This window comes from Macroventuria anomochaeta (assembly GCF_010093625.1).
Source record: "Macroventuria anomochaeta strain CBS 525.71 unplaced genomic scaffold BU25scaffold_20, whole genome shotgun sequence".
Classification (NCBI taxonomy): domain Eukaryota; kingdom Fungi; phylum Ascomycota; class Dothideomycetes; order Pleosporales; family Didymellaceae; genus Macroventuria; species Macroventuria anomochaeta.
This window is the reverse complement of record NW_022985381.1, coordinates 460,216-488,102: the sequence shown is the minus strand read 5'-3', so window position 1 is coordinate 488,102 and position 27,887 is coordinate 460,216. Positions and strand designations below refer to the sequence as shown.

Sequence of the window (27,887 nt, the reverse complement as noted above, 5' to 3'; positions counted from 1 at the left end):
AGCAGACGTGTTTGAGAACGTCTCTGATGAACGGCATGGGGAGCACGAAGCGCCACTGCCAGTCCGCTTTGGGGCAGCCTAGCGAATCCGGGGCGGCTCCTTCTGGACTAGACGTCTTGGCTGACAGGGACAACCGGCAGATGAGCCTTGCATCCCGTGTTTCATCAATTTATATCAATCAAGGTACCTCGTCGACATTGCGCTCACAGATTAAACACCAGCCTCGAATTTCTGGCCGGGTCTTTTGACGCCGTATCGCCCAATCACACACCTGCGAATGATCATCAGGCCTTTGAGTTCGGAGCACATCATTGTCCAAAGGATGCATCTCACTGCAGAAGCCGTACCTGGCATGGACCGGTCTTGCGCATGGCGCTCCGTGGGAATATATCATGTTTTGGTTGATTGGTTCTGTGGCTAGGCCCTATGGAGACAGCGAAGAAGTCAGTGCAGGTTGAGCATGTATAAGACCTCAGTGTACCGCCTGTTTCAAAACTTCAAGCTCGCTCACTGGTTTGCTGGCGACTTCGACTGATCGGCTCTTCATTATTCGCTGGACGTTTCTTCGCAATGAAGGTCACTACATTCTTCAAGGCAGCATCGCTGCTGTCCTCTCTTTTTGCCTCCTCTGTCGATGCTCAAGCGGCCACTTACACCCACCCTGGAACTGGCATCACGTTCTACAAGCAGACGATACCTTCAGCTCAAACCACTGGTGGGTTCGAATGGGGTTTTGCTCTGCCTGCAGAGGCTGGCGGAACCAACGATGAGTATATCGGTTACATTGTGAGTTGGATGTTATCTTAGAGGCTATCAGTGACATGCTGATATTGCAAAGAAAGGTTCATTGAGGACCGGTAAGCAAGGTTATTCGGGAATCAGCCACAACGGAGGTATGCCCAATGCTCTGCTGCTTGTGGCTTGGCCGGATGGTACAGCTGTCAAGACCGCTTTTACCTTCGCGACGTAAGTGGATTGATTTTGGATCTCACAAGTACATCGCTAACATTTTGAAGTGGCTACGTTCAACCCTTACCATACACCGGAAACGCTACATTGACTCAGCTCAACGCTACAGTTACTGACACAAGCTTTGAGTTGGTCTACCGTTGCCAGTGGTGCTGGATTTGGAACCAGAATGGTGCAACAGGCTCACAGCTGCCGACTGGAGAAGTTCAGATCGTTGGATGGGCCCAGAACAACAAGGTATACACTCCAACCGACGTCGCGCAGCACGATAACGGACAAGGAATCTTCGGCATCAGTGTTGCTTCAGCCAGAAACGCGAAGTACGCCGACTGGCAGAAGCTGCCGCCCGTGGGCGGCGCGACTCCTACTTCCTCTGTTATCTCTACTGCTTCCGCCACATCTGTCGGTCCTACAGCCTGCGTCGGTAGCCCTGCTCCTACTGGCTCGTACGATTACATTGTCGTTGGTGGCGGTGCTGGAGGTATCCCTGTGGCCGATAAGCTTTCTGAGGCCGGCAAGAAGGTCCTTTTAATTGAGAAGGGCCCACCATCCCTAGGTCGCTTCGGTGGTACTATGGGGCCAGCTTGGCTCAAAGGCACAGGTCTTACTCGCTTCGACGTGCCAGGTCTTTGCAACCAGATCTGGGTCGATTCCGCAGGCGTTGCTTGTACCGATACCGACCAGATGGCTGGATGTGTTCTCGGTGGAGGTGCTGCTGTCAACGCTGCTCTATGGTGGAAGCCTAACAGTGTCGATTGGGACTCCAGTTTCCCGAACGGGTGGAAGGCTAGCGATATGAGCGCTGCCGTCGGCCGTGCCTTCCAGCGCATCGTTGGCACAGACACACCTTCGTCAGACGGCAAGCTCTACAAGCAAGAGGGCTACAATGTTCTGTCCGGAGCGCTCGGTGCGGACGGTTGGACTAACGTCAAGGCCAACGACAAGCCTAATGAGAAGCACCGCACGTACAGCAAGACTCCTTACATGTATGCAAATGGACAGCGACAGGGTCCTCTCGGCACCTACCTTGTCACAGCGTTGGCGCGTTCGAACTTCAAATTGTGGACAAACACCGCTGTCAAGCGTGTTATTCGAACTGGCGGAAAAGCAACTGGCGTCGAACTCGAGGGAGGAGCTGGTGGCTACTGCGGCAACGTCACCCTCAATGCTGGAGGACGAGTCATTCTCTCGGCTGGTACTTTCGGCTCGGCGAAGCTCCTTTTCCGCAGCGGCATTGGGCCCAAGGACCAGCTTAACATCGTCAAGGACAGTGCTCAAGATGGCAAGACCTTCATCCCTGAGGCTCAGTGGATCAATTTGCCTGTCGGTCAGAATTTGAATGACCACGTCAACACCGATCTTGTCATTCAGCACACGAACGTCTCGTTTTACGACTTCTACCAAGCTTGGAGTAACCCCATCCAGGCTGACAAGGACGCCTACTTGAATAAGCGTGCTGGTATTCTTACTCAGTCTGCCCCCAACATCGGTCCCATCGCTTGGGAAGTTATCAAGGGTACAGATGGTACCGAGCGTCAATTCCAGTGGACTGCCCGTGTTGAAGGTCCCGGTACCAACGACACTCACTCCATGACACTCAGCAACTACCTCGGTCGCGGATCTAGTTCCCGTGGTGTCGCGTCGATCAACGGTGCTCTTGGTATGCAAGTATCCACAGCGCCTTACCTGCGAAACCAGGCCGATACCGATGCTGTCATTGCCAGTCTGAACAGTATGGTCAAGGCGCTTCAGAGGAACCCTAAGATTGAGCTGCAGGTCCCGCCTGCTGGCACCACAATTGAGGCATATGTTGCCAGCCTGCCCAAGACTCCCTCAGCTCGCCGTGCTAACCACTGGATCGGCACCAACAAGATCGGATCTGATAGCGGTCTGTCAGGTGGCACTTCGGTCGTCGACTTGAACACCAAGGTGTATGGAACGGACAACATCTTCGTTGTTGATGCCTCAATCTTCCCTGCGTAAGTCATACTAGCTCACAGTACATACGAAACACGAGCTAACATCCTGCAGTCACATCACCACGAACCCCACCTCGTACATTGTTTCTGTCGCAGAACAAGCTGCTGCTAAGATCCTTGCACTCAAGTAGATTGTTCCTTGCGCAACATGGCCACCTCCGATCATATTCTCTGTATATATTCATAAGCAGCCCTGTAGCATACAACATATCGCCTTTCTGTCAGAACGAATCGTCGCTGCCTGTTTGGATAGGCGGGGATCTCTTTCCATCTTCAACGCTTACCGCTTTTGACATCGTGCACCTACCTTCTGACTTGATGGCAGTAACCACGTGCCACTCAGCCACAACGAATGGTGCCTTGCCTTCTTCCATCCTCGTCCTCTATCACTTGCAACATCACACGATCACTTTCAATACAGCTTCCATTTATACACATTCATTCGCTATTACCAACATGTCAGTCGACAGCAAATGGTCCATGAACGCCGTCGCAGGTGACGACCCCTTATCATTCATTCACCGCCTCTACGCACGCATCTGCCCCTCGGACACGGTCCCACTTTCGTTCCACAACTACCTTCGCGCACGCGTCCACTACCGTACTCCCGTCGACACAGAACCACAATCCCTCAATCTCGATGCACACTCGATCTTCTGGAAAATGCCTTCCGATGGCGCGCTCTACGATGTTTTCCACCCCTTCCTGGCCAACAATATCATCTCGTCAAGCTGGCGAAAGGATCATAAGACGTGCTTCTGCGACCTTGTACTGCATCATATACAAGAGCTCATGACTCCGACCGATATCGAGAAGGACTGTCCGGAAGATGGATACGCCTTTATCGAAGGTCTCGATCGCATCTTCGCTGAACCTATCACTACAGTGATAGACGAAGACATCAGTGCGCTCGCCAACAACTCGAGCGTTGGGGACGTTAACGCCCACATAGCGTCAGAAACTTAGGAACGGCATCTGCGCCCCCGGCTGGCAAGGATCGTGTGTATGAGCAACGTTGATGCTGCGTATGCGGCTGCGGAAAGGGATGCGTTGGAAAAAGGGAAAACACGAGCATCCGGCATCAAGAAACACGTCGGAAGATTGAGGCTCCGGTTAAGTGAGCTTGGAAGCAGACGGCGAGTAGATCCGCGGCAAAAGCAAAACGATGAGGTGCGGTTGAGAGCCCATATATCGCGTCTTGAGGCAACGTCTCCGGGGCAGAAGGAGGCGCTGGTGGCGCAGCGTTACGATCCGCAATCTGGTGAGTGAGACGAGATGTCTACATTATGGGTATGTACTGACTCAATATACAGCGTACCGAAGACACAGTTTCGATACCGCGCCTCGAGATATGTCCAATCAGTTGGTGTTTTCTCGAGTGAAGATGAAGTCATTGCCACTGCTCCAGCTGGCGTGAATAATGGTACAGATTCAATCTGTACAACACGCCGTTTGTTGCTTATCGTAAGTATGCTGTGGGATGATCTTTCTACTTAGCCAAAATCCAGGTCTTTTGCATTGATGTACATCACACGCCGCGTGCCTTGTTTTGATGGGAATTTGCGTGTTCGAGAGAAGCATATCAATGTCCGTCCCTTCTCGCAATCCACGATCGTCATGTTAAGTTCATGAAACAAACAGTACATCAGACCTAAGTATTAGGTTTTGTATTTCGGTCAACTACTATACAATGCTACATTCATAGCGCCCAATTCTCGTGGTGCTAACTTTGAATCCTCTCCCGTGAACGTTCCATTCTGCCGATACAACGCGTCTCCATCCTGACATCTACCCTCAACCAACCGCGCTCCCGTCGCTTGCCCCATTTGAATCCACGGCAACCGCACACAATACTCAGTAGAGGTGATTAGGAGTCTTACACTTGTCTCGGACGATTCCACACAATAGCACGACCTCGACCATCCAAGGGTAAAAAATCAATACCCTTCCTGCCACCAGGGTAAGGACGAGAAGTAGGATACAGTCCGCGATGAGGCGCGTATTCGAACCCCGAGTATGGAAGGCGCTGTCCATAAGATTGCTAATGAGAGTAGGCAGAGACTGCGGCCAGGACCAAGGAAATTGCCGTAGGAATCCTCGGTACGCGAATGGCGAGGGGCGTCATGCCTTGGTCGTCGAGGGACCTCATTGTAAGGTGTGCTCGCAAAGGGGCTGCCTAGGCGGTATGATGAACACGGCGAGTATGCCGAGTATGGTGAGTATGGATGCCCGGCAATCGACCTGTCTCTGTCGGGGAAATCCTCGCAGGAGGTCTGAGTGCTGTTCTCGTCGAAGAACTCGTTACAAGCAGCATCGAAGCGAATGTTGCTGCCGCGATCTGGTGTGTGCGGATCGCGAACGGTGCTTGCGTCGCTAGAGGCAGAGGCACTGTATATATGCCCTGGGCTTGAAGACTCGGAGGATCGACAGTCCGTATCCATAGCTTGCCCGTAGGTAATGCAGTTGCCATATGTGCTGTAGAAGTGTCGTGTGATACGACCGTACTTGACATCGGCACGAAGCAAGTTCAGGTTTGGAGATGGAGCACGTATGGTACTTGCGCTGCTGGAGATAGAGCCAGAGCGTGTGCGCGCAGTGCAGAAGCTGTCCCTCGAAGTTGACCCACCAGACGCTGTAGATTCGGGGACAGATGGTGGCGGACGATGGGTTGCAGATCTGCAGTGACGCTGACGGTGTAGCGCATAAGGCTCGCTCGAGGTAGGGATTGGGTTGTCAGGAGAACCTGTCGAAGACATACGAGGCGCATAAGTGGAGCGCTTCGGGGTGTGCGTAGAGAGGTTAGGCTGAAGTGTCTGCTCATTCCCACAAGCAGGACAGAAGACAAACGGTGGTCGAGCGGGTTGCGTAGCTTGTATCGTGAACACGTCCACTCATCTGGTCCGGGAGACGCTTGCGGAGCAGATGGGCGAGAAAGCTGAATGGTGGGCGAATAATCGGGGGAGCGTATGTCTTGTTCATGCTCCTCGGCAGTTTGGAAAGAAGCTGTCAACGAAGCATCTGGGGAGAGCCAGTCTGGCTCGGCGGTTTGGAACGATGCTGTCGACGATGCAGCCTCCGGTGCTGTGTACATCGAGCCATCAGAGGTCGAGACATCCCATGGTCGTCCGTACTGTCGTATTTGGGCATTTTGATGACTTTGGAGAAAGATGGATGCGCGTTGGTACTGCTGGCAGGTGTGTCGGAATTGACTCTGTATTTGGAGTGAGATTGAGGGTCGAGGAACCCGCGTACGCAGGGGCCAATATGCGCACGCTAGCGTCCAGGAGCATATCAGTGAAGGAGACCACCTAGATCGAGCAAACAGCCCACTCGAGCCTGGCGCACATTCTTGCAGTTGAGCAAAGGCGAAGAGCCACAATTGAGCCTGAAGTTAGCTATGGAAGGTAGTCTACAATGCCTTGTCAGGAAATTCGAGCGAAGAGCCTCGGGCTGTTGTGTTGTACATGGTGTCGATGAAAATAGCGAATATTTTTATGTACATATATAGTTCTCTCGTGAATGATGCGACGTCAATAACCTACTCTAGATATGAATGTGTTCCAACGCCGTACAGTATGCAAGTGATAGTTCAGTAGTCCGAAGTTTTGGCGTGCCATTATCGCAATATATAACTGAGATCCGGCAGCCCGCTCAAGATGTCGCTAATCATCTGATCCTCTTCAGCTTTTCGTCGCTGCAACGAGCTGGTGGCGTTGGTCAAAGGCGGCAACGGTGGGGGTGTAGTGTCACGAGGAGGCGACCCGGGAAACAGCTTCGACGTAGGGGGTGTAGATGTCGGAACCGGAGTATTGAAGAAAGAAAATGGATCAGAAGGATCCTGCGTCTGCGAGGACGGTTGTGATGCGGTGACCGTCAACGCAGACTCGAAGAACGAAAAGTCGGCATCTGCCCATGAGTCTGCAGATGGTTGGATGGGTGTGGCTGGTTGTGCAGTCGGCGTCAGATTCGAGACTGTTGGGACGGCATGTCCGGCTTCTTCGGATTTCAAAGGCAGCGACACGGGCTGCAGTGCTTTCCTAGTAGGAAACTCATCGTTGCTGCCACCCTCGTTGTCACTTATGGCTACGGCAGCCACATCGACCTTCTCTGCACTCGATGGAATAGGTACATCGATCTTGAGCTTCTTGTCTGGAGTCGGGCGGACAGACCGATTTGATGGTTTCAAGATACCTGGACCGATAGGACCATGCTCAGCATGCAATGGAACAAAGCTATTAGCCTTGAACAGGGCTGATGTTGGCGAGATGGTGCTCTGCAGCCGTGCAATAGGAGAGGCAAACATCGGCTCGACAGGTTCAGCTTGAGCTGGGATATTCCCAGGCGGACTCGGCTTGGGCGGCGGTGGTGTTGACAGAGTGTGGTTGGTTGTTGAAGACTGTGAGAACGGGTCTAGTTGCTGCGGGGTTGGCAACGTAGGTGTCTGTACCATCTCACCCCAGTCATCATCGTCGTCAACAGGAGTATCATCAGCAGCTTGAACTGTAGAAGTCGAATGACTGTCAAAGTCGTTGAAGTTGGCCCAAGGGTCTGATACCTCAGCAGATGATTGTGATATAGGGGGTGAGATTAGATTTGCTACAGCCTTTGTTTTAGGAGCTGTGTGGGACACTGTTGCTGTTCGCTTGTGTGTCGTCTGTTCCGGTCTGCGCGGCGTAAGGTCTACCGACACGGCGCGACCTTTCTGCCGTTGAATCATGGTCACAGCAGGATTCTTCAGCGCCAAGGGTGTGGAGGTCGATCGTTGTGCCGGATTCTCCAACTTCCACGGCCCGGCAGATGCTGGAGAACCCCGATCAAATGCTGCAGGCTTGTCCGTAGCCAATGGCGGCAAACTCTGTCTAGCAGGAAGGGCGGTCTTCGTCGCAGGAACTGAAGACTGTGTACGCAGATGACTGGAAGGTGCCCTGGGTTCTGCAGGCGCCGGTGTATCCCAATAGAACGAAGCTCTTGCGCCTGGACCAGTACCCGAGATGCGGTCTTCTCGCGCCCACCGACCCACCACCTTGTTGACCTCAGCCCGGACGTGTGAGTTTGTCCATGTCACGCGAACATAGTTGTCGTCGTTATCGCCGTGGTTGAACTCACGCATCGTTTGCTTCCGAGTCAGCCTGTACCAGGCTTTGCGAGCAGAGGTGGAGTAGATTGGATCGTCGTGCGCATCAAGTTGCTTGCCCGACTCTTGTTCCAAGGGAAACAACTGAGCCAGGAGGGCTTCATCCGTGACGAACGTGGCCGACTGGGCATGTGGTCGAACTGCACCTGCCGTAGTTGCAGCCTCGGATGCCGAATCTAGCTGTCCCCCAACACCCGACTCGCTTGGATCGTCCGACGACCTTGAGGATGGCTCTTCCGTATCGCCTATGTCTGCGACAAGCTCGTCTACCGTCTCGACATCACTTGCATCTTTTGAATCCGTGACTCCCTCTTCTGTCTGAACTTCTAGACTGGCGTCTGCAACGATGGCGTCTGATTCTGCAGGAACGGTGAATGCCTCATTGTGAGGAACGTCTTCCTTCTTTATGGCCCGTTCATCCTCTATCGAAGTCCGCGGTGACTCGATGGGCAATTCGTTGCGACTCGTTTCGGAGGGCGATGTCGATGATCGTACAGACGATTCGGCTTCTGGCTGCAACTGAGGCGCAGGTTCTTCAGCGGTGTCTACGTTGACAGCTTCGTCAAGCTGAGATACCGTCGATGAATCTGAGGGTTCCGAGTCGACGTTTGCCAAGTCTTGAGACGTGCGCGATGCCGGCTCCGGCCACTTCTTGCGGTCGTCTTCCGTTTCCTCATATGTCACGGTCGCCCAATCAGCACTGTCTGGGACTTGACCTCCAGCTGGTGTTGGTACTGCACCAGTCGAGGCCACATTGCCCGCATCTGAAGTCGCGCAATCGCCGAAGCCATCATCGTCATTGTTCCCCCAGCCCGCGTCGTCCACAAAGCCGTTCAGAGGCACCGGTGCGAAAGTAAATGCTGGCGGCAGCGGTGACGTTACCGCGTTCTTTGTCGGCGACTTGTCGTTGGCATTGTCGGCCCAAGGGTCGCCCCAATGATCCATGTTCGGGCTACCGTGTCAGGCTTCATAGTGAGCAGCTTCTGCTAGAGAAGCATCCTTCGCGGCGAAGTGTGAGTGCGTTCGCGTGGATTAGTGTTTACGTTGTCGGTAACACCTGGCGCGCCTCCCCCGACTTTGCCGGTCTTCATTCTTGCCAAGCCTTGTGGCTCGATCTTACCCGGACGAATGAACCGCACCCTGTCTCACCACTCACCGCCTTCATACAGGCACTTTGCAGCACGAGACACTGAACTAATCATGTTCAACGGATGGTATGGATGTTTGTTGAAGATTTCTCATTCTCAAGGCCACATCTTAGGGCACACCTTTGACCATACCTTTGACCATACCTTTGCCACTATTAGGGAACAATGGCAGCCAGACATGTTCACGGCATCGTGCGATCTGACAGTGAAAATTGTTTCTCACAACGCAGCGAGCATTGCCTCTACAAACATGTGGGCCTCCTCCTACTCAAATCAACACCCAGAAGAAGCAAGCTTCAAGCAGCCGAACTTTCGACACGCTTTACCAGCGCTTCGAAAATGGGCCGAAAACCTGCGCTCTTCCTCGACATCTCACAGATAAACTCCACACCTCTAACCAACGCAAAATCCTCCCAAAACCCCAAGCAACACACCAACTACATAGACCTCGTGACCAAACTACGCAACCCCACAGCAGCTGAACCCATCAACAAATGGATGACCACAGACCGAGTCGTAGGCCGACCCATCGGAGCGTCAAGCCCGAAGCAGAAACTGGTAAAGCCATGGCGACGTGACTCGTGTGAGCCAGAGGTAACAACAGAAGCGTACGAGAACTTCTTTGAGGAAGCTATGAGTGGGTCGCTTAGTGGAAGCATGGGTGGGTATGTGGCTGCGAGAATGACGAAGGAAAAGGAAGTCGACAAGGAGAAGAAGGTGGGCGAAGATGAGGAGTCCTCTGAAGCGCTGAACCAGGTTACTTCTAAAGCAGCCCCTTGGCTCGAAGAGCCAACCTGGCATCAGAAGCCAGTGACTGAACGCTATGCATATCCCAAAGATGCCTATAGGACGCACCGCTCTGATGAAGGGTACTTGACGCTCTTCGCTTCCCTAGAGAACAAGGACAAGTAAATAGTCCCGCTAGCATTGTCAATATGAGCTTTCTTTGACCCCCGGTCAATCTGCAACCGCCTGGAATCATTATACACTCATGTCAATCCAACAGCACCCTTGTCCTCTCGCAGTCATCAATGATAACCTGACGATGCATTTCACTCCTCGGTACAAAGTCCACCTCAAAAGGTTCACTCCCCAGCAGCAAACCCCCATGAAACCCCGTCTCAACACTCAAATCCAACTCCCCCCTCCCCTTCACATCAAACGCCCAAACCAGCTTCGCCGCCATAGCCAAGAACCCATTCTGCGCATACACATTCCCAGGACACTGTCTCCGACCGCTCCCAAAAGCGTACGAGATTCTTCTGCCCTCGGCTTGGCAGGCTTCGAAGGATAGATCAGTGCCGTAGGGGTTGGCGAGGTAGCGGTCGGGGTTGAAGGTGTCGGGTGCGGGAAAGAGAGTGGGGTCGTGCGAGTCGATCCAGATGTTCTGCAGAATTACTGTGCCTTTGGGGATGTGGTAGCCGCGGAAAGTGTCGTCGGCGTCGAGGGTGTGGGGGAGGTTGACGGTGGCTACCGGGCGCCAGCGCAGTACCTAACATAGGTCAGTTCATGTTTCTGAGCATTGCTTGCCAGGCGGGGCCTACTTCAAAGAAACAGGCTTTCAGGTACTGCAATTTGTCCAGGTCTTCGACTCGTGGAGGTTTGCCTGCTTTAGAAAAGCTGTCGACTTCGGCCTGCGCGCGTTTAAGAACTTTAGGATGGGCTCCTAGAGCCTTGATAAAAGCCAGAGCACTGAGGTACGTGGTATCGACAGCAGCATCCAACAGCCCACCACCGAGGTACGCAAGCTGGTGATTGTCAAATCCCCCTTTGTCTCCTTGCTCTTGCAATAGTGTTGCCATCAGTGACAGGAAACCATTGGACTTCCCGTTGTTGCCGGCCTTGCTACGTTTCAATTCGTCTTTGGCGGAGTTCAGCATCATGTAGTAGAAGTATTGCTGATTCTGGCGCAGCGCTTTCGCTTGTCCCTTCCACTTGACCAGAAATGCTGGCACGTATTTGAGAATCGGAAACATACCAATCGGAGGAGCTGATCCAGGATTGAGTAACTCCAGCCAGTTCTTCTGGTTGTCATAGAAGAGCTTGGTCAGGTTTTTGTCTTTCTGCGCTCCTCGATGGCCACAAATCGCAGTCAACGGAGTGCCCATACCCCAATTGTGTAAATGGTCCTGGAATTTCTCAGGTGCCAACACCAAATTGTACGCCAGATACGTCGCCGCAGCGTTCTGCAGTGGTAAAGCTTGCTCGCAGCCAGCAGGTCCAAGCAGATGTCTCACTGCAGACCGGTACCGCTTTAGATATGTATCGTTTTGTAGGAATAGAATGTGCTGTGCGTCCTGCACGATGTGCTCTCGGAAGATGTAGTCCGTGGGCCGACCCGAGTAGATGTTTCCTCGCCTTTCAAGTAGCTCTCGAGTGACTGCAGTACTGTTCAGGACGACGATGTTGGCAGGTCCGGCCTTGAGCCCGATGATGTCGCCGTAGGTTTTGCGCCATTCTGTAAACTTGATGTGGAGCTTGTTCGATGCGAAGTGGTGCACGTTGCCAATGAATGGCAGCGAAGGTGGTCCTGGAGGGTAGTTTTTGGGCGGAAGGGACTGTAATGAGAATCGTACGATAGAGATAAGGACATATACTATGACCAGACCAATGACGGTTTGCACAATGAACGCGCTGTTGCTAGCCATCGTTGACCTGCTGACAGATTACGATCAATCGAGAGGAAGTTGAATAGCCATTGTCTCCCTGAAGCGGGGTATCATAGCCCGTGGAGTTACCCCTGCAGCTGGCTGCAACTTGTCAGCGAGTCTTTCTGTCCCACATATCTGCAGGATTGGGTGATCCCTTCGTGGGTTAGCGCCAAGCATAGCCCGTCTTTGCAGCCATTAGACTGTGAACCCTGGCCACAGCGCTAAGACACAAATGATAGGCTGTCTGTAGGTTTAGATGATGTGTTGAAATCCCGGTCCAGAAGTGGTCACTGGTGACGGAAGTGCTTGCAAGATGCGATAAGCGTGCGAGACCGTCTGGTAGCTTACATTTGTGTTGAACACCAGACAATAAAGGATTGACAGAACCCAGGATCTGGCTTCGTCCTTGGCTGAGAGAACTTCGCATGTTGCGAACCGTGACTTACGGTAATGCCAGACTGTTGGAAGCCCTTTTCAAGCATTGCTCATGACCTTGCTTGGTTGTATATCCTCCTAGCAGTCAGTCCATCAGGCTGGAGTGCAAAAGATGACCGTGACATTTGGCCTTGCAGAGGGATATCCCTTTGTCCCAGACGTAGAGGACCCGGATCTTCGAAGGACCTGACAAACGACATAGGCAATCCTTTATAGGCCTGTGCAAAGAGTGCCATCTCCTCATGTTTTCTGAACACGAAGCGTTTCTCGATCTGCTTTTCTTTCGCTCTCCACAGGAACCACATACCCATTGCTATAGCAGCGGTCAAACCGATGGTGACACCGAAGTACAGCCACAACCAGGAAGAGCATGTGTGGCCCCAAGATCAGCATTGAACTCGAAAAAGGTTGTGCTGAAGAATGTCTGTCATGATCAGTATGGGCAAAGAAGATTGCAAGACGACCTGATACCTACGGCCGTAAAGGTAGCTGGGCGGAAGAAGACGGTAATAGCAACAATAATCCCCATGACGGCACTATCTCTTGAGGTTGCGATTACGACATCTTGTGATGTTTCCGCTAACTTAGTACTTGTAACTGCGAGAGACAGGCTGATTGATGAGTCCCGCTGAGCGATGCCACTGTAGACAGTCTGCACGAGCGCCTGTCCACGCTTCGAGAGATATTCTGCTCGGTCCGATATACCCTTGCTCCACGCACGTCGATGAGCGTGGGCTTCGTTTTCAATTGCTTGGCTTTCCGAAAGTCCCTGACGTATGGCTTGTTCACGGTACCGCTTGGCGACTGAGTCCATAAAGTCCAACTGTCGTGCTGTAGCTTTGCAAGCCCATATCGCATATGCCAGTCTCGTGTTCGCGGCGTTTAGATCTTTAGACAGCGTACCGCAATCAAGCTTCGCAGGGTCAAGCTTGAACAAGTCGTCAAATCTGATACCAAGTTTCTGTTCGTGCTAGTAAAGTCGATCACGCCATTGCGCCGCAGTCATCGAAGACAATAGCGACAGCAGATTGCTCTGCAACAGTGGCTCAGACTGTGATGTATTTAGATTTCGCCTTGGAGATCTGTCTGGCACGTTCACCAGCCTTGAAGTGACACACATGTGCAGCCATTAGACTTCAGCGCTCAGCGAAGCGCAAGAAGAAGGTTTCGGAGCTGCATAACGCGATGACTCCGTATATACTGTATGCTGTACACCGTAATGTCGGGACTCGATTTATATTTTGTTATTTGTGTCGTTGTGTCGTGAAGATGAGAGAGTTCAGATCCTGGGATCAGACAACGAAGCTCCCCGGCATGGGGTGGGGCGGCCGAAATTAGCGCACCTTCCTAGCCTCTCCTACTGCCTTGACCATTCTTCAAAATCCTTACCCAATTACTCAAATGGGATATCAGAAGTTGATGCCACTTCTAAGAGCATAATCGATCCAGCGGGTGATTCTGCCTTGCTTTAGTCTATTCGGCCCATCTGTACTCTTCTTGTCTGAGTAGTCTTTCGTCGAGGACGCGTTCGGTTCGGTAGACTTCTTAGAGTTGTGTTCTTCCCGCCCTTCGAGTTGCGGTGTCTTTGCCGCTGCGGAATTTTGCTGCTCTTTATCTCCTTTCTTCTCTGTATTTTGTGAGCCCTGTCCCGGTCTTGCAAGGTCTGAACGAGCATACTTTGTTTGTCATCCCAACTCATAGAGACCTTGTTCTTCATTTGCTGCAGCATCTTGACTCTTGCATTGTTTTTGCGCAACAACTTATCGCGTGCTTGATTAGTCTTGCCGTTGCAGTCATTGTCAATAAGTAAGTGAGGTTGTTAAGGGCTTTGTAGTCAGGCGAACAATACGCGAGGGTCTCGAACGGGGCTGTGTGCATACGGCTGACCGCTTGAATACGGCCTGCGACGAATCACAAACAAACTCCATCAAGCCCTGTGTATGGAATGGTAAGATATCTCTTTGTAGTAATGGAAGTACGGACCGAACAAAACGGCATCTCTGCAGCCTTACTGCGCACCGCTTGGCGCTTCCAGACTTATTACAATGACGGTACAGTTGTCCGAACCTTTTGCCTTACCAGCTCGCTTCGCCAGCTCATCTGCAATTTGCTTCGCTGACCATCCTTGTGTCTTCCAGTCAGTTGCAGTCCGTGCCGCCAGCTCTGCGTCTCTCTCTTCACCGATACCATCCGTGGAGAGGAAGACCAAACTCTCACCCTTGAGATGCCGTACGTCAAAATGCGCCTTGTTGATGACGAGATCTGCCGACGCTTTCCTACCTGGTTTGAGGCCCGTCTCGACACCATCCAAATCTGTCAGGTTATGACCAGCTAAGTTGTTGACCCTCGGTAGCTTCAATTCAGTATCACCTATGGCGCGAGTCATTGCGAGAGCGCCTAGAGGACTTGTCAGCATTGATTATACTTGATTACCAGCACTTCCAAGCATTTGCGTATTTTTGTTCGTTTGGTCTTGCAGGACGTAGATATGATAAGGCTGTCGCTGGCTCAGGCGCAGATTCGACTGCGCTTTCAGGTCTTCGATGTTGCTGAGGTTTTGAACGGCAGGGTGTGGAAGTGCACTTACCGACTCTGGCAGCGCCCGTATCGTACTTGATCTCGCCTCCAGCATCTTCGACCCTCTTCTTCTCGCTCGAATTGTCAGGATTGTGAGGTACAGAAAGTCGCGTGATGCTCCATTCATTCTTGCCTTTAGCAAGGTGGTGAGCCCTCAGTGTATGGTCTAGCTTGTTAAGCTTTGTCTCTTCTTTCTTGTTTCGTCTGGTATGCTCAGCAAACACCATATGGGAATCACCCAGATCTGCTTCTACAAGGAGTTTCTGTGATGTATCGATCAGAACAAGTGCGAGGGTAGAGCCGTCTTTCCAGTTCTTCTGATCGACAACCATATCCTCTCGGTCAAGTGCGTCTTGGATCGCTGACTTGTAGGTCTCCGGCGAGTACGACGAGACCTTAGATAGAGCGTCATCGACGAAGTCTGCCAGGTTGTTCTGTAGGTGTTCAGATACATTTGCACCTGCACTGCATTGAGAGTCAAAATCTGCTTCGGAGGGACCCGATGCTAGAAAACGTACTGCCCATCGAACACTGCGTAGAGCGCGATGTCCTTGTTCGATTTAATGCTTCCAGGCGCCAGAGCAATGTGCCTGTCTTCTTGGTGTGGACGCTCGCCTTGGATCTGCAAGGAACCAGTTAGCAAGATTCCGCAACCCGGTTCTCCACGAAAATCCCACGGAACGTACCACCGACGTGCCAACCTCCTTTATCTGTAGAGCGTTCGTGTCTTTTGACGAATGAACTACTCCTCTGCCCCGGTCAAGCGATTTTCTAATCCTGTGCATCATATCTTCGACGTGGTGTTGATGGCTAATGCGAAAGAATGGCAGGTGCTGTTGTATGGAACATCAGTATGACGACGCCATGGCGCAAAGTACTGGAAAATCGAACTCGCCTACGCGCCCAGCGACACTTACCCTACGACATATAAACAAACACCAAAGGGCAACCACAATGCGCTGCACGCCACACGTACCTACTTGTACTGCTTGTCGCGACTTACGAAAACAACTGGACGGCACGTGACACCTCGTGCGCATCGCTGTACAATATGACAGAAGAGCGAATTTAGAGATCTGGACACAGCAATAAGACCCCAATTAGCTGACACTTCCTCCATTTTCCTGAAGACGCCGCTTCAAATCCATTCATTTCTTGCGCGCTTCCACAGTATGTCTCTGCAGAACTTTCAGGCACACTTCCTCAGCTTCTCTTGCAGGCCAGGTTTATGTGCCTTGAGCTTTATGCCGGACCGACTGTGTTTCTCGAGACCTCAGTCAGGAGCTCTCGTTGGCGACTTCTTCGCTTCTACAATTGTAGCAGCGGCCAATGTCACGCCTCGACTGAACAGCGTTGCTCGCCAACTCTTGTTACACCGTCTACCACCTAAGATAATATATATCTAAGACCTGTCCATGCAAACGAGGCAAGGTCATGGTTGTACTTCCGCGCGGCTGCGCTTAGTCAGACGTGGTTGATGTTTTTCATTCCCGATTCTTGCCTCACCGCACGCTTACTACCCACAACATCTTTGGAATGCTTTCAATCCGACAATCAGCTTATGCTTCGACGTCTAACGAAAGAATCTGCTCCTTATGTACCGTGGTCGACCGGCGTCAACTGGGTATGTATGATTGGAATACAAGGCGCACTAGCGTCGAAAGTACCACGGCAACGGTAGGCTCGATCGTTCAGGAATCTCCTAATGTTTGGGTTGCAGATACGATCGTACTATTATGTGGACACGAACTTGTGGGAGCTGCCAGCTGCAGGGGCAGTGTGCAGGTGAGTCTGGGAAGACACCGGCGCCAGCATCTCGCAGCATTTGACCCAGATGTGGCCTGTCTTATGCTCGGGGAATGAAATGGCGGCAGGTTTGCGAACGGTGAGACTGCGCGCTACCCCAGCTCTTGGCCGTTTACAGATTTTTGGGTTGGGCCGGTTTCCCCGCATTTGGGAATCGGAACCACGCGACGACAACTGCCGCTCACAAAGACGCATCCTCGCCGAGCTCATAAGACGGACGTCCATCATTCTTATTGGGCCCTCTGCCAGCTTCGGCAATGCTTCTCCGAGACGTCAAACTTCGGTGAGCGTGAGCCGTGCTCAAGACATCCGCTCGGCCCTTTACCAGCGGTGGCGGCCGCCATCCATAAGACAAGAACCGCCAACCCAATCATGAACCGGCGCAATCGAAATCAGATCACAGAAGCCCACCTTCACGGCATGTGGCTTGCATAAACCCCCAGACACCTCCGATGTCATATAACGACGGATCCTGAACCTGCCTGCTGTCTCCGATTTTGACATCTGCACTCCATGTAGACGCCAGCGTTTGACCCACGTCTCGTTCCAGTTGTTTGGCAACACTACGTCATTCGTCGCGATGCCGAACGATCCACTTTCTTCGATATCCATGTGGGTGTGTCTCCTGCTATCTGTCGCACTGATCGTCGTCCGGATCGGTTTCCGGTTATGGAGGAAACAGCGCCTTATACACGGTGACTACTGGTGCTTGTTGGCCGCATTGTTCACTATCATGCGCTTGGCTACCAACTACTATCTGTTGATCTATGGCTCCACAAGAAGTATGTTGTTTGACATTGACGAAGCGCTGCAGGCTAATTTACGTACAGTAATATCGGCAGAGCGCCGCCTTCAGCTCCTTGAGCCTGAGTACGAGTCCTCGGCCTCTGAGGTTGTGATAGGAAGCAAACTCGTCCTGGCGACTCGGACCATGTTGACATGCTTGTAAGCTTTCGAGGCTAGAAATATTACTTCGTGTACTCACACAGTAATAGGCTGTGGTGTTTGAAGATGGCTGTCTTCGATCTACTCGCAAGACTCATCGCCAAGATGCCCTACGAACGGATCCTCGTATACGGCTTCTGGACTGCACTGTTCTCAACCTTTGTTGCTTCAGTAGTTACTATTTTCATCGGCTGTCGTCCGTTTGAGCGACATTGGCAGATCTATCCTGACCCTGGCGAATGGTATGGAAAATTGAGACCGACATCATAACTTTGATGCTGACCACTATAGTGTCGTTGGGAACGTTTGGCTTATTACGTACGAGACGAGTAACATCGTGGCCGACTTGATGCTTATGGCCATACCGTTCACCCTTATCTGTTCAGTCACGATTCCAATGACACAGTGAGTACAATCTACTCTGACAAAGAGCTAGCCCGCATCGGACTCACGTTTACCATTTTACAGGCGTCTTCGAGTTATGGCGCTTTTCAGCATCGGTATCTTTCTCGTCGCAATCAGTATCATTCGCATCATCCAAGGTAAGGACTCTCGAGTCCAGCGCGGTCACACGTTGTGGGCTTCGCTCGAAATTCTTCTTGCCGTTGTCGTTGCTGTGACACCAACGATCTATGCCCTCGCGCACGGCCGTCATGAAAACGACACTCTTAACAGGACGCATCTGTCGGAATACCCAAGAGGGCGTACATTCTCCGGGGGAACAATACCCAGCGACAAATACAGCGGCAGTCTGTGGACCGAGCTGCATGACGACACCTTGAATCGACTGGACAGCGCAAGCTCGCAAAGAGTACTGATAGTGATGCGGCATCAGTCGCTCGATGCAAGAGTTGTATGAGGGTGTAAGAGTATTCAATGATACCCAGGATTCAAGGTTTTTAGCCACTATTTGCGCTTCTCGCCAGTTCCTCCATCTCCAGCTTCGCATCGATCAGAGCCTGTCCGACTCGCTTGTACTCTTCGAATACGCCTCTCACCCACTGCCTCGCCCAAGCTGCTCCATTCTCGCTTTTTCCTCCCATCGACCTGTACACGAGCGCAGCATCCGATGCTAGTACCCACCCATAGTGCGCATCGAGATCACGACGCTCTGCCATCAGTCCTTCGAGGACCGCGATACCGTGTTGCGCAAACTGCTTCTGCGGCGTGGAAGAAACTGGACATAATGAACGGATCGATGACACGCGGTCGATTATTATGTTGCCTGTGGCGTTGGCTTCCAGAACATTGTCGATGAACTCCCTGAAGTCTGTCGGCGGAAACGCATTCTCAGCAGGGGCTTCAGAGTCGGAAGGCGTTACAGCCATGAGGCAAATTTGGGAAATATCAAGGAGACAAAGGGCTAAAGAAGCTTTTAGAGTGATGGACATTCAATGTTACTTGCAGACATTGAACTGTGACCGAGACATCACATTCAGCAATTTCCATGTTATGCGCATCACTTGGGGGCGCATAAATACCAACAATCGCCAACCACGCCACCTCCACAAGTGTTGTTCTACAAACTGACTCAAAAGCCAGTCGCAATGCTCACGCACACGCACCAAACACCACGCCGCACACTGCTGGGCCAAACATTCTGGGAAGTCTTACCAGCACATTACGAGAAGATCAAACAGCGTTGGATCAAGATCGCCACACTACAGGACGAAGCCAAGTCGGATTTGTTATCTTCAGACCGCGCAGGTGCGGTGAATTCACTTAAGGCGGAGCTTGGAATGATGGAGAAGGACATTGAAGAGTATCGCAATATTGTAAGGGGGATTGATATTACAGATGTGGCGGAGATGTATGTAGTTGCTGGACAGGCGAGACAGCGAGCGCTGCAGGTTGCGAAAGAGGATTTTGAGGATGTGGAAGGGAGTTTGAAGATGGTGGAGGATAGGATGAAGGAAGTCAAGGCTGAACTCGTGTATGGGTTTGAGCGGCAGGACTGAGTCCTGATGGTGTACAACGTAAGGGAGGAATACCCAGTGGTTCGTGTGTTGGGAAGGGCTGCAACCGAGTTCAGCTAGACTATGCAATATTCAGCTTGAAAAGGCCTGGGTTGCGATGTTCAATAGCAAGGACCAGTGACTATGATGTCGACGAGTTTACAAACGCGCGAGAAAAGTATCGTGGTTGCCATGAAGACGATGACGTAGATTCGCCGCTGCGCCTGCCGTTCAAGTAAAGTGCGGGGTATGTGGGGTCTTATAGGCAAAACTCCTGATCACATCGTCCAGTCATCTTCTGTCCTCATTGCTTTTGCACTACAGAATCACTGAGCAAGCATCTCTTGCGCAGAATGAGGGATTTTTCATCGCTCTAAGGGTCGTCGACTGCAACGTAGAGCTATCTGCAACAGGCTGCAGGCCTCTACAATGTCTGGCTCACCATATGGTTGATCTTACTCGTATGACAACCACCATCGCGCACATGGGCTCCTTGCGAGAGCTAACGGTATCTTGTTCTTGCGGCTCAGCAACCCACACCTTCGAGATACCTGTCTCTGAGCTTCCGCTTGCTTCACAATTCTGCAGCTGCGATACCTCACGCCGGATTTCAGGCTCTTTACTGACTTCGTACATCAACATCACGCACAGTAAATCGGCACCGAAGCCAGACCTCTCGGCCCTCACACCATACCACAGCTCCGACAGACTAATCAGACATTTCTGCTCAACATGTGGGACACACATGTACCTTGAGTATCACATTGACGGACACTTCGAAGCTGCAACTGGCACACTACAAGCCGATAGCACGCAAGAAGTTGTGGAGTACCAGAGCTGTATGTGGATCGAAGACACGAAAGATGGAGGCGCCAGCGACTGGCTTACAAGCATTGACGGGAAAGTCTTAAAAAAGTGGACACAGGAGGCCGGAGAGAGCGACGAGATACTACTCGATCATTACAGCACTTCGCCGAATAGACTCGAATCAGCCCAGAAGCCCATACGTGCACACTGCCACTGCAACGGCGTTGCATTCTGGATCCAACCTCCAAACGCCGCCTCGAAAACCGCACGTTCAGACTTTCCAGACCTGCTGATTCCATACCATCTCGGTCGAAACGCGTCAGCAAATCCCTCCAATGATCCATGGTGGCTTCACGATCACGGTACCAAGTTCCTCGCCGGGACTTGCACTTGTAACTCCTGTCGCCGTGCCTCAGGCTTCTACATCACGTTTTGGGCTTTCGTACCCACTGCCAACATCTTCCTCGACTCAGACCTTACTCGACCGTTTCCATCATACGATTCTGGACACTCGAATGAGTACTGGGGTAGTATAAAAACTCACCGCAGCAGTGACGGGGTAACGAGGGCATTCTGCCGCAGATGCGGTGCAAACATATTCTGGGATGGCGGGGCAGAGAAGGGAAGGGATGGACTAATAGACGTAGCGGCCGGGCTGTTGGACGCAGAGAGTGGAGCAAGAGCCGAAGAGCTGTTATCTTGGTGGACAGATAGGGTGAGCTTCGCAGAATTTGCGGTGAATAAGAGTTTAGCAGAAGCCCTAGGCGTAGGACTGCAAGACTGGGAGACGAGAAAGGGTGGTAAAGGCGCTGCCGTTATCGATTCCAGACACTAATCGTAGTCCGGAACTAAGCAGCGATGCAGGTACTCTCGTCTGCAATACAGAATTGGCCTTGTGCATGATGAGATACAAGGTATTCACCGTTGGAAGCGAACTTCGTCAACAGGTTTTCACGAACTTATGGCTCCATCATCAAGACATCCTTCAGATTTTTTGTCTCGGCGAGAATTTCATACGATTTTGAAGGCGCTGAATACAGTCAAGTAAGGAGCTTGCGTGAGTAGAAATCAATCCACTCATTTCGAGCTCGTGGTCCTTTCCAGATCATTGCCAATAACAACCAAACACTGTTCGAATCTAGGCTAAAAAGAGACTTGCTGTACATACTACAGTACTAGGCCAAAAGTCTGTTCGCTTAGCGGACTTCCTCACCAAAAGTCACCTCTTTCACCTTAAGATATCTACTTTTTGGAAAAAATTTAGTAGAAAAAATATATTTTAGAAGTCTTAGATCTTTATCTTATTTCTAAGACTAGAGAGAGACTAGAGAAGATAGCAAGGATAGATTCTCTAAGAAAAAAGGAAGATTAAGTGGGGTTTATTACTAGTTTCTTTTTACCCTTTCTCTAATTCTATACAAACTTAAGATTAATTGCTAAAACTTAAGAGAGTATTAGAAAGAGATATTCACTTCTATACTACTTTATTTTATATTATTTAAATAAGCAGAGGCTGGTATAATTATTATAGGATATGGTCAATTTTGGTGGGGTAAAGCCGTTGCGAACAGACTTTTGGCACCCGACTGTAGTTGCGCCATTCAATCGTAAGAGAAGTGCATGAGAACATTGACTTTACACCACCACGTCAGTCCTGATGAGGATGAGACAGCGCAACCTCTTCCCAACCATTGGTCTCGGAACTCAGTTTTGCGAACAACATGTCGATGCGTTCCTGGAATCCATTGAAGACTCCGGGCTCAATGTCTTCCTCTGTGGTGGTTTCGGTCTGTGCCGATGTACATGCGGAGTGTAGGAATCGATGGAAGAGATCTGTGTGTTCATTTAGGTCAGCTCAAGGCTACCAATACCTGAGTCATGTGAGAGCCGCGATTTACAAGCCTTTCGAGAATGATCAAAGGCTAGCTAGACTAACACTGAGCGAAAGCAAAGAACTGACCTCGAACATTCGCATCACCGCGCCAACGAGCAACCATGAAACACAATGTTGCAATCGCAACAAAAGCACCAGGAATGGCAATGACAATCCCCATGATGGTGCTAGTTGCCATTATGCTAGATAGTGACACCGTCGAGTCGTCTTGTATGACTTCAAAACGTGCGTAGCAGATGCCGTTCTGCGAGTGGTCTGTAATGCAGATGGTCGAGCTTTGAACCGCAAGATTACAGATGTTTTGTAGCTGCGTGAGCAGTGTTGGTCGGAGGCTGTGGTCAATGATTGTATTGCTATCTGTGTTCTTGTTCGGTGATGTTTTTTGTACAGGAGCTCTCGGCTCAGAGGTAAGTGCACTCGCCCTTGGGCAGTGCCTTCCTCAATAGAATATCATGTGACTTAAGCCACGCAGTTACATGTTTCATGAACAACAACTGTAAATATGAAGTGTGGAACCCATTCTAGGTTCTAGGTTGAATGAGTTTAAAAGTGTTCTCGTGAGGTGATGAGGGGACATTGGAAGGTCGTGAGCTGGTTATTTCGCGGTGTATAGTGCCAGTGAAACACGATAGAATGTCCAAATTGGGTTGAGGGCTGCGAATATGGGGCGCGGGACAAGTGGCAGGGTTATTGGCTCTGCCCATGTTCCGCATCTCTAAGCTGCGCGTGTGGAAGGAAAGATCTTGTATCGTTGAAATAGAATGATTATAGAAGTTTCAAATGCAGAGAAATACAAAAAGAATAATTAAATTCTGAATTGTTGCAATACTTTGCTCTTGGTACCTTTGCGGCGATACGTCTTTGCGTCTTGCGGTCGCCAGCACCCTACTACGTGCAACAGCAAACAGCCGCTGGCACTAAACATTGGCAAGCCGTAGACTGTTGACAGGAGCGTGTCTCTAAAGATTTATAACTATACGAGCAACTGCCCAAACACCCAGACATGAGGGTAGTTGCGCTGATACCAATTCACGCTATCATGTGTTAGCACGGCCTCTGTTATTGTTGCCCCTCTACCTTGTACACCAGGCGGTCCAGCCAGTGCGTGATAGCAGTTGCACAGGATGCCTGCCAAAGAGGCTGCCTCTGGTCATTGCCAGTACAGTTGCATTGGGCATACCTCAGCAGCAGGTGAGGCGTATTGGTCGAGCCGTATGGTCATCTATCGGGGTTTACATATGACGTCCACGACGTTCAAAGTGCAGAATCGAGGATTGTTTGGTGAACGCGTTCAATGTTTGAGAACGGGCGATGCTCTGAACTGGGGCGTCCGCTAGCTCCGGGCCGGTACCGCCACGTAGTTCCTTCTACGAACTCCTCGATAAACAACAGCAACAACACCAACACGCCGGGCACGCAACATCGAGCAGTATCGATGACCGAGTATACTCACCCCGGCAAAGCAGCGCTAGAGATGTCACGACAGCCCTAGAGCGAGTCTATATACCTAGACGTGTCGTCATACCGGCAGCTTCGTCATTCCTCATAGACCTTCAACTGACACCACCTTGTAGCATTGCAAGAGCAACTTCAGCGGAATCCTCTAGCACTGTAACTCGTCAAGGTCAAGCCCAGTCACGCCCATACTGATTGCACACCTTATACCTCGAGAGACAGGTCTCTTTCCTTCAGGTTGACAGAACAAACCCAGCTGCTCCGGTTGGAGTACTCATATCTCCATGCCTTACAGACAGCCATAATTGCGACTTGAGGCTCCTCTCTACAAAGCAACACTCAAAAATATCACGACGCGTACCAAACACCCCTTCAGCAGCTGCAGGACCGACAAGCACACGCATACGTCATCACTGCATGTATGCACGTATGCATGTGGCTTCCTGCCGAGGCACATGGACGCACTAGCCACTAGCGCCAGCACGGATATTCACACTCAGCATCGGCAGCAAAAATTTCAACTATCGATGTCTCGACAACCACAACAGCTATGGACAAGCTGGAAAGACAAAAAGAAACCTAGCCCGACGTGGGGCTCGAACCCACAACCTTGAGATTAAGAGTCTCACGCGCTACCGATTGTGCCAGCCGGGCTTGTTGTTGCTTGATGTAAGGAAGGCTGGCTTAAGACAATTTATTCTCGGCTTTCTACCACACACCTCTTTTCATTCCATCAATGTTCACTGCAGACCTTTCGTGTGGGCGGTCTTGCATTCACGAACAAATCGCGCGTCGTGTAGTTCGCTTTTCCCTTGTGGTCAAACACCACAGCGTTGATGACTCCACGCTAGCCCGAACCATGGTCCCAAAACATGCTCTTTCGTATTCTCTGGTCAATCGCATACTTCATCGGTCTCGTCAACGTTATCAATGAACCTCGGTTCGGCACCCTCGTTTTCCAAGCAGTTTTTAGTCTGCCGTCCGCATGCAGCAAATGGTCCTGTTGGTCGATATTCCCGCGCTTACGTCCACGCTAGGCACAGCGTTCCCTACTGCTCAGCCTCAGCTGCGGCTGCAAGGCACCAAGTCCTTAATTAGTATATAAGCCACTCATGTCGCTAAGGTCATTCACATACACAGAGACCGTTTTGCAGAGAATCAATTCCGAATTCAATCAAAGACAGCATCACTGTCAAAATTCCCTCACGATGCTTTTCCTTTCTTCTGTTCGTACGTTGACCGCGCAGGCCACCTTCCCCTTCCAAGACTAACCTAGCATATCAGTCGCTGCGTGTGGTCTCGCAACTTCAGTAGCCGCTATTGCGATCAACGCAGATGATGCGCAAGCCACGCTCGGTCACTTCATTGATAGCAGTGCACAGAACCCCTGCGCACTGGCTGAGTCGAAAAGCGTGAATGCTAGCGTGCAGCTCTCAAGCTGGCTGGAGTGTCAGATCAATGGTCAGTTCAAACGAATGCAAGACGACACTGCCATGTTCACAATAGTATCTCAGGCTTCTACCCATACCCAGAGAACGGTGACTGGCCCACAGTGCGCGACTCAGCCTTCTCCAAGGACATCAAGTTCACCTTCAATGACACACACTACAACTACGAAGGCTCACTGGAGCTGTACCATAGCTTCAACAAAACTCTTGGCAAGAGCTTCGCACCATTCCAGCACGGCTTCATCAACACACTCGGCATTCCCAATGCCAACGGTGACAAGGGCGGCTTTGTCTACATGATTGGTTGGGCGGGCGGCATGCACAGGTTGGCGAAGCGTACTATGTACTTCACGAATGCCGCGTTCGCTGTGATCAGGGACAACAAAGGGAGGAGAGAGATCGTTGAGTTTCGAGAAAGCAGTAACATTCCGAACACGGCACCACTGCCTGGCCAGAACGAGTGGACGTGCGGTTTCACCGAGCATCAGGAATTATAGTCGACAACTCGTCTGAAGGATGAGGTTACCAAAGGCATCACTTTATGCTGTACAGTAAATGTAGGGGCAGGAGATTGCTAGATCAAGATTTGATCGATGTAATACTACAACCTCTATGTCCATTGCTATGCACCCACTCTTGCGACTGGATGCGTCTTCAGCAGTCATCCGGAATTTGAAGGTCTCTGGAGACCTGGATTTAGGAATGGGGAATCTTTGACCTTCCATATCCGCGGGCGTTGACACATTTGGAGCGCCTCCACGGTTCGTTTATCCAAAATGGAACCTCCCAGTCGTATCGAGACCATTCATCTTGGGACGCGAAAGATCAGACTCTGAACGTGCAACTTCCAGAACATGGGAGGGACTCAAGGTGAATTGGTGGGTTATACTCGACCTGAAAAGACGTTTGGAGACTACAATTCTCTAAATGGCGCGCGGCCTGTCCGCACATGTCCTGCACCTTACCTAGAGGGTGATTTGATAGCTGTTTGTGGCAAGGATGAAGGCAAATCGGGATGGGGTAGGCGCATTGTTGCAAAGTCTCTCTCGAATTATGCACCCTTCCAGCCTCCTGCGGCGCTTCATGCCTTTGTGGTTAATTTGGACGCGGTTGCGGCCGTCCTTGCTCTCCTTGCTAGTAATGCCCTTGTTCGAGGACATCCTGCAGATGACGATGCAGTACTTCTCAATCGGTTGTACTTGCTTGTCGTTCCCATCGATCTCGGTCTCGGGCGCGATGTAACCAACCCATATCCCAGGGTCGTCATCGTCACCGTCACCTTCTTGTCCTCCCTCAGCATCCATGCCGTCGTCTTCTTCGTCGTCTTCAGCTTCATCGAAGCCATCGTCGTCCCCAGGACCATCTTGAGATGCGAAATAGTCCTCATCATCTGCATCGTCTTCTCTTACACCCGCGGCCACAAACTTTTCACTTCCCCACAAAGTCGAAAATTCGAAGCCCATCACTGCCTGACGGCTCTGGTTCTGCTTTCTCCTCTCCTTGCTCTTCTTCTTCTTCTTCTTCTTCTGCATTGCGTAGAGGGCGAGTGAACAACACGTGCAGGCGAATAGAAGATTGCCGTAGAAGAACGTCTGACGGCAAGGCTTGCAAAAGCCATGAGTCTTTCCTATCTCGGCTACAGGGTTCATGATGTCCTCGTAACAGGGGTCGCACAAGAGGTGTTCACAACCTGTCATCCCTGAGATCAGACGCTGTTGGATTCTTGGGTGGTGTCTCATTCATCGACGGACGCGAGCTTTGCGCCATCCAGATCTGCTTCCGGCAGGCTGTTGCGGTTCTGGACCGCGGTTCTTCTTCGCTTTCTTTTGCCTTGTCTCCAGATGACATATACAAGCTTCCGAACATCTCCTGGTGTGTTGATGCTTCGTCGCTTGTAATCACGCAGCTCCTATCCGGCAAATGTGATGACATAACCGAGCCCCAGGAACGGTCGCATGCGCTGGTGGTAGAAGCGTGGCGTGTAGAGACTGATATGCTAGACGAACTTTGCATTGAACTTCTTCTGCTTGACTACGTAGCAGACAAAAGTCCAGAATGAGTCATTGTTGGTGGATGGGCACATCCAGCCAAGATGGGTAGTTTCCAGCGAGGACGTTGTCGTCAAGAAAAATAATGCTGGCCTTGACGCGCTCATCGAGCGAGCGCAACTTGGTGCCCTGCCGGAAAGCATACACGTCGAAATCAATATATATGAGATGACATTGGCCCTCGCCTATACTTTGTTACGAACAGATGTGGGTGTGTAGGTCAACACGGCAGGTCCAGACTCTACCAGACCCAACGCCTATACCGACTGTGCTTCCGCACACCGCATAGCATGACGGTCGATACTCTGATGGTATCCACAGTATATTCCTGCCGTCATGCTTGATCCATGTGCTATCGAAGCTCAGGCTTGTGCCTAGATACCGAGGGCGCTCAGGGTCCACGATAGCTACCTCGCCAGAAGTTCCCGAGCCGTATATAGCAATGGTACCTCTGTTGTAATGAAGAAAAGAGCTAGTGGGATCGAAGGACAAACTGTAAGGAGACCTGCCGATGTTGAGCGTCTGCAGGCACGCGTCGCTGCTCGCATCCCACACCTTGATGGTGCCGTCAAATGACGCCGACGCCAGCTTGGTCGAGTCGTGCGAGAAGGCTATAGAGCTGACCCAACTGCTATG

At 51.3% G+C, this 27,887-nt stretch overlaps 14 protein-coding genes and 1 non-coding gene across 15 annotated transcripts in view; 7 read left to right on the top strand and 8 right to left on the bottom strand.

Annotated features, from left to right (window-relative positions):
- Positions 1-570: 570 nt before the first annotated feature.
- Positions 571-3,134, top strand: BU25DRAFT_440658 (uncharacterized protein; the record flags this gene model as incomplete). Its single annotated transcript, XM_033709188.1, has 4 exons — positions 571-786; positions 839-966; positions 1,017-2,948; positions 3,001-3,134. 4 exons carry the CDS (start codon positions 571-573, stop codon positions 3,077-3,079), a joined length of 2,355 nt encoding a protein of 784 aa, XP_033560892.1. The 3' UTR covers positions 3,080-3,134.
- A 201-nt stretch (positions 3,135-3,335) lies between these two features.
- On the top strand, positions 3,336-4,069 carry BU25DRAFT_93019 (uncharacterized protein). The gene has a single exon (XM_033712259.1). The coding sequence runs from the start codon at positions 3,405-3,407 to the stop codon at positions 3,912-3,914; it is 510 nt and encodes a 169-aa protein (XP_033560891.1). The 5' UTR covers positions 3,336-3,404; the 3' UTR covers positions 3,915-4,069.
- A 598-nt stretch (positions 4,070-4,667) lies between these two features.
- BU25DRAFT_471692 (uncharacterized protein) lies at positions 4,668-6,095 on the bottom strand (the record flags this gene model as incomplete). Its single annotated transcript, XM_033710825.1, has 3 exons — positions 4,668-5,635; positions 5,707-6,029; positions 6,080-6,095. The coding sequence occupies 3 exons, from the start codon at positions 6,093-6,095 to the stop codon at positions 4,886-4,888; spliced, it is 1,089 nt and encodes a 362-aa protein (XP_033560890.1). The 3' UTR covers positions 4,668-4,885.
- A 237-nt stretch (positions 6,096-6,332) lies between these two features.
- BU25DRAFT_411667 (uncharacterized protein) lies at positions 6,333-9,120 on the bottom strand. Its single transcript, XM_033706613.1, has one exon. It carries the CDS (start codon positions 9,025-9,027, stop codon positions 6,565-6,567), a length of 2,463 nt encoding a protein of 820 aa, XP_033560889.1. The 5' UTR covers positions 9,028-9,120; the 3' UTR covers positions 6,333-6,564.
- Positions 9,121-9,301: 181 nt separating this feature from the next.
- On the top strand, positions 9,302-10,179 carry BU25DRAFT_411666 (uncharacterized protein). The gene has a single exon (XM_033706612.1). The coding sequence runs from the start codon at positions 9,396-9,398 to the stop codon at positions 10,140-10,142; it is 747 nt and encodes a 248-aa protein (XP_033560888.1). The 5' UTR covers positions 9,302-9,395; the 3' UTR covers positions 10,143-10,179.
- A 4-nt stretch (positions 10,180-10,183) lies between these two features.
- On the bottom strand, positions 10,184-12,259 carry BU25DRAFT_92968 (cytochrome P450 21). The gene is made up of 2 exons (XM_033712258.1): positions 10,775-12,259; positions 10,184-10,722 (listed from the first exon to the last, which is right to left on the bottom strand). Exons 1-2 carry the CDS (start codon positions 11,876-11,878, stop codon positions 10,225-10,227), a joined length of 1,602 nt encoding a protein of 533 aa, XP_033560887.1. The 5' UTR covers positions 11,879-12,259; the 3' UTR covers positions 10,184-10,224.
- Positions 12,260-12,556: 297 nt separating this feature from the next.
- BU25DRAFT_422434 (uncharacterized protein) lies at positions 12,557-13,446 on the bottom strand (the record flags this gene model as incomplete). The annotated part of the gene is made up of 3 exons (XM_033708149.1): positions 12,557-12,729; positions 12,788-13,277; positions 13,435-13,446. 3 exons carry the CDS (start codon positions 13,444-13,446, stop codon positions 12,557-12,559), a joined length of 675 nt encoding a protein of 224 aa, XP_033560886.1.
- Positions 13,447-13,784: 338 nt separating this feature from the next.
- On the bottom strand, positions 13,785-15,681 carry BU25DRAFT_432080 (protein serine/threonine phosphatase 2C; the record flags this gene model as incomplete). Its single annotated transcript, XM_033708695.1, has 5 exons — positions 13,785-13,938; positions 14,329-14,713; positions 14,904-15,358; positions 15,412-15,515; positions 15,580-15,681. The coding sequence occupies 5 exons, from the start codon at positions 15,679-15,681 to the stop codon at positions 13,785-13,787; spliced, it is 1,200 nt and encodes a 399-aa protein (XP_033560885.1).
- A 1,598-nt stretch (positions 15,682-17,279) lies between these two features.
- Positions 17,280-18,503, top strand: BU25DRAFT_343408 (uncharacterized protein; the record flags this gene model as incomplete). The annotated part of the gene is made up of 5 exons (XM_033702954.1): positions 17,280-17,481; positions 17,530-17,644; positions 17,695-17,886; positions 17,936-18,049; positions 18,113-18,503. 5 exons carry the CDS (start codon positions 17,280-17,282, stop codon positions 18,501-18,503), a joined length of 1,014 nt encoding a protein of 337 aa, XP_033560884.1.
- Positions 18,504-18,892: 389 nt separating this feature from the next.
- Positions 18,893-19,924, top strand: BU25DRAFT_92873 (uncharacterized protein). Its single transcript, XM_033712257.1, has one exon. It carries the CDS (start codon positions 19,192-19,194, stop codon positions 19,600-19,602), a length of 411 nt encoding a protein of 136 aa, XP_033560883.1. The 5' UTR covers positions 18,893-19,191; the 3' UTR covers positions 19,603-19,924.
- A 159-nt stretch (positions 19,925-20,083) lies between these two features.
- Positions 20,084-21,241, top strand: BU25DRAFT_343524 (uncharacterized protein; the record flags this gene model as incomplete). The annotated part of the gene is made up of 1 exon (XM_033702959.1): positions 20,084-21,241. One exon carries the CDS (start codon positions 20,084-20,086, stop codon positions 21,239-21,241), a length of 1,158 nt encoding a protein of 385 aa, XP_033560882.1.
- Positions 21,242-24,336: 3,095 nt separating this feature from the next.
- On the bottom strand, positions 24,337-24,409 carry BU25DRAFT_t85. The gene has a single exon. It is a non-coding gene; the product is annotated as a tRNA-Lys (tRNA).
- A 554-nt stretch (positions 24,410-24,963) lies between these two features.
- On the top strand, positions 24,964-25,700 carry BU25DRAFT_432078 (uncharacterized protein; the record flags this gene model as incomplete). Its single annotated transcript, XM_033708694.1, has 3 exons — positions 24,964-24,981; positions 25,186-25,216; positions 25,270-25,700. 3 exons carry the CDS (start codon positions 24,964-24,966, stop codon positions 25,698-25,700), a joined length of 480 nt encoding a protein of 159 aa, XP_033560881.1.
- Positions 25,701-25,928: 228 nt separating this feature from the next.
- Positions 25,929-27,194, bottom strand: BU25DRAFT_92791 (uncharacterized protein). The gene has a single exon (XM_033712255.1). It carries the CDS (start codon positions 26,940-26,942, stop codon positions 26,169-26,171), a length of 774 nt encoding a protein of 257 aa, XP_033560880.1. The 5' UTR covers positions 26,943-27,194; the 3' UTR covers positions 25,929-26,168.
- A 434-nt stretch (positions 27,195-27,628) lies between these two features.
- The window catches only part of BU25DRAFT_92842 (uncharacterized protein), a 4,671-nt gene continuing 4,412 nt past the window's right edge, over positions 27,629-27,887 (bottom strand). Inside the window, exon 3 of the mRNA XM_033712256.1 lies at positions 27,629-27,882. Within this exon, the coding sequence (XP_033560879.1) occupies positions 27,863-27,882 (20 nt within the window). The 3' untranslated portion in view covers positions 27,629-27,862. The remainder of the gene's footprint in view (positions 27,883-27,887) is intronic.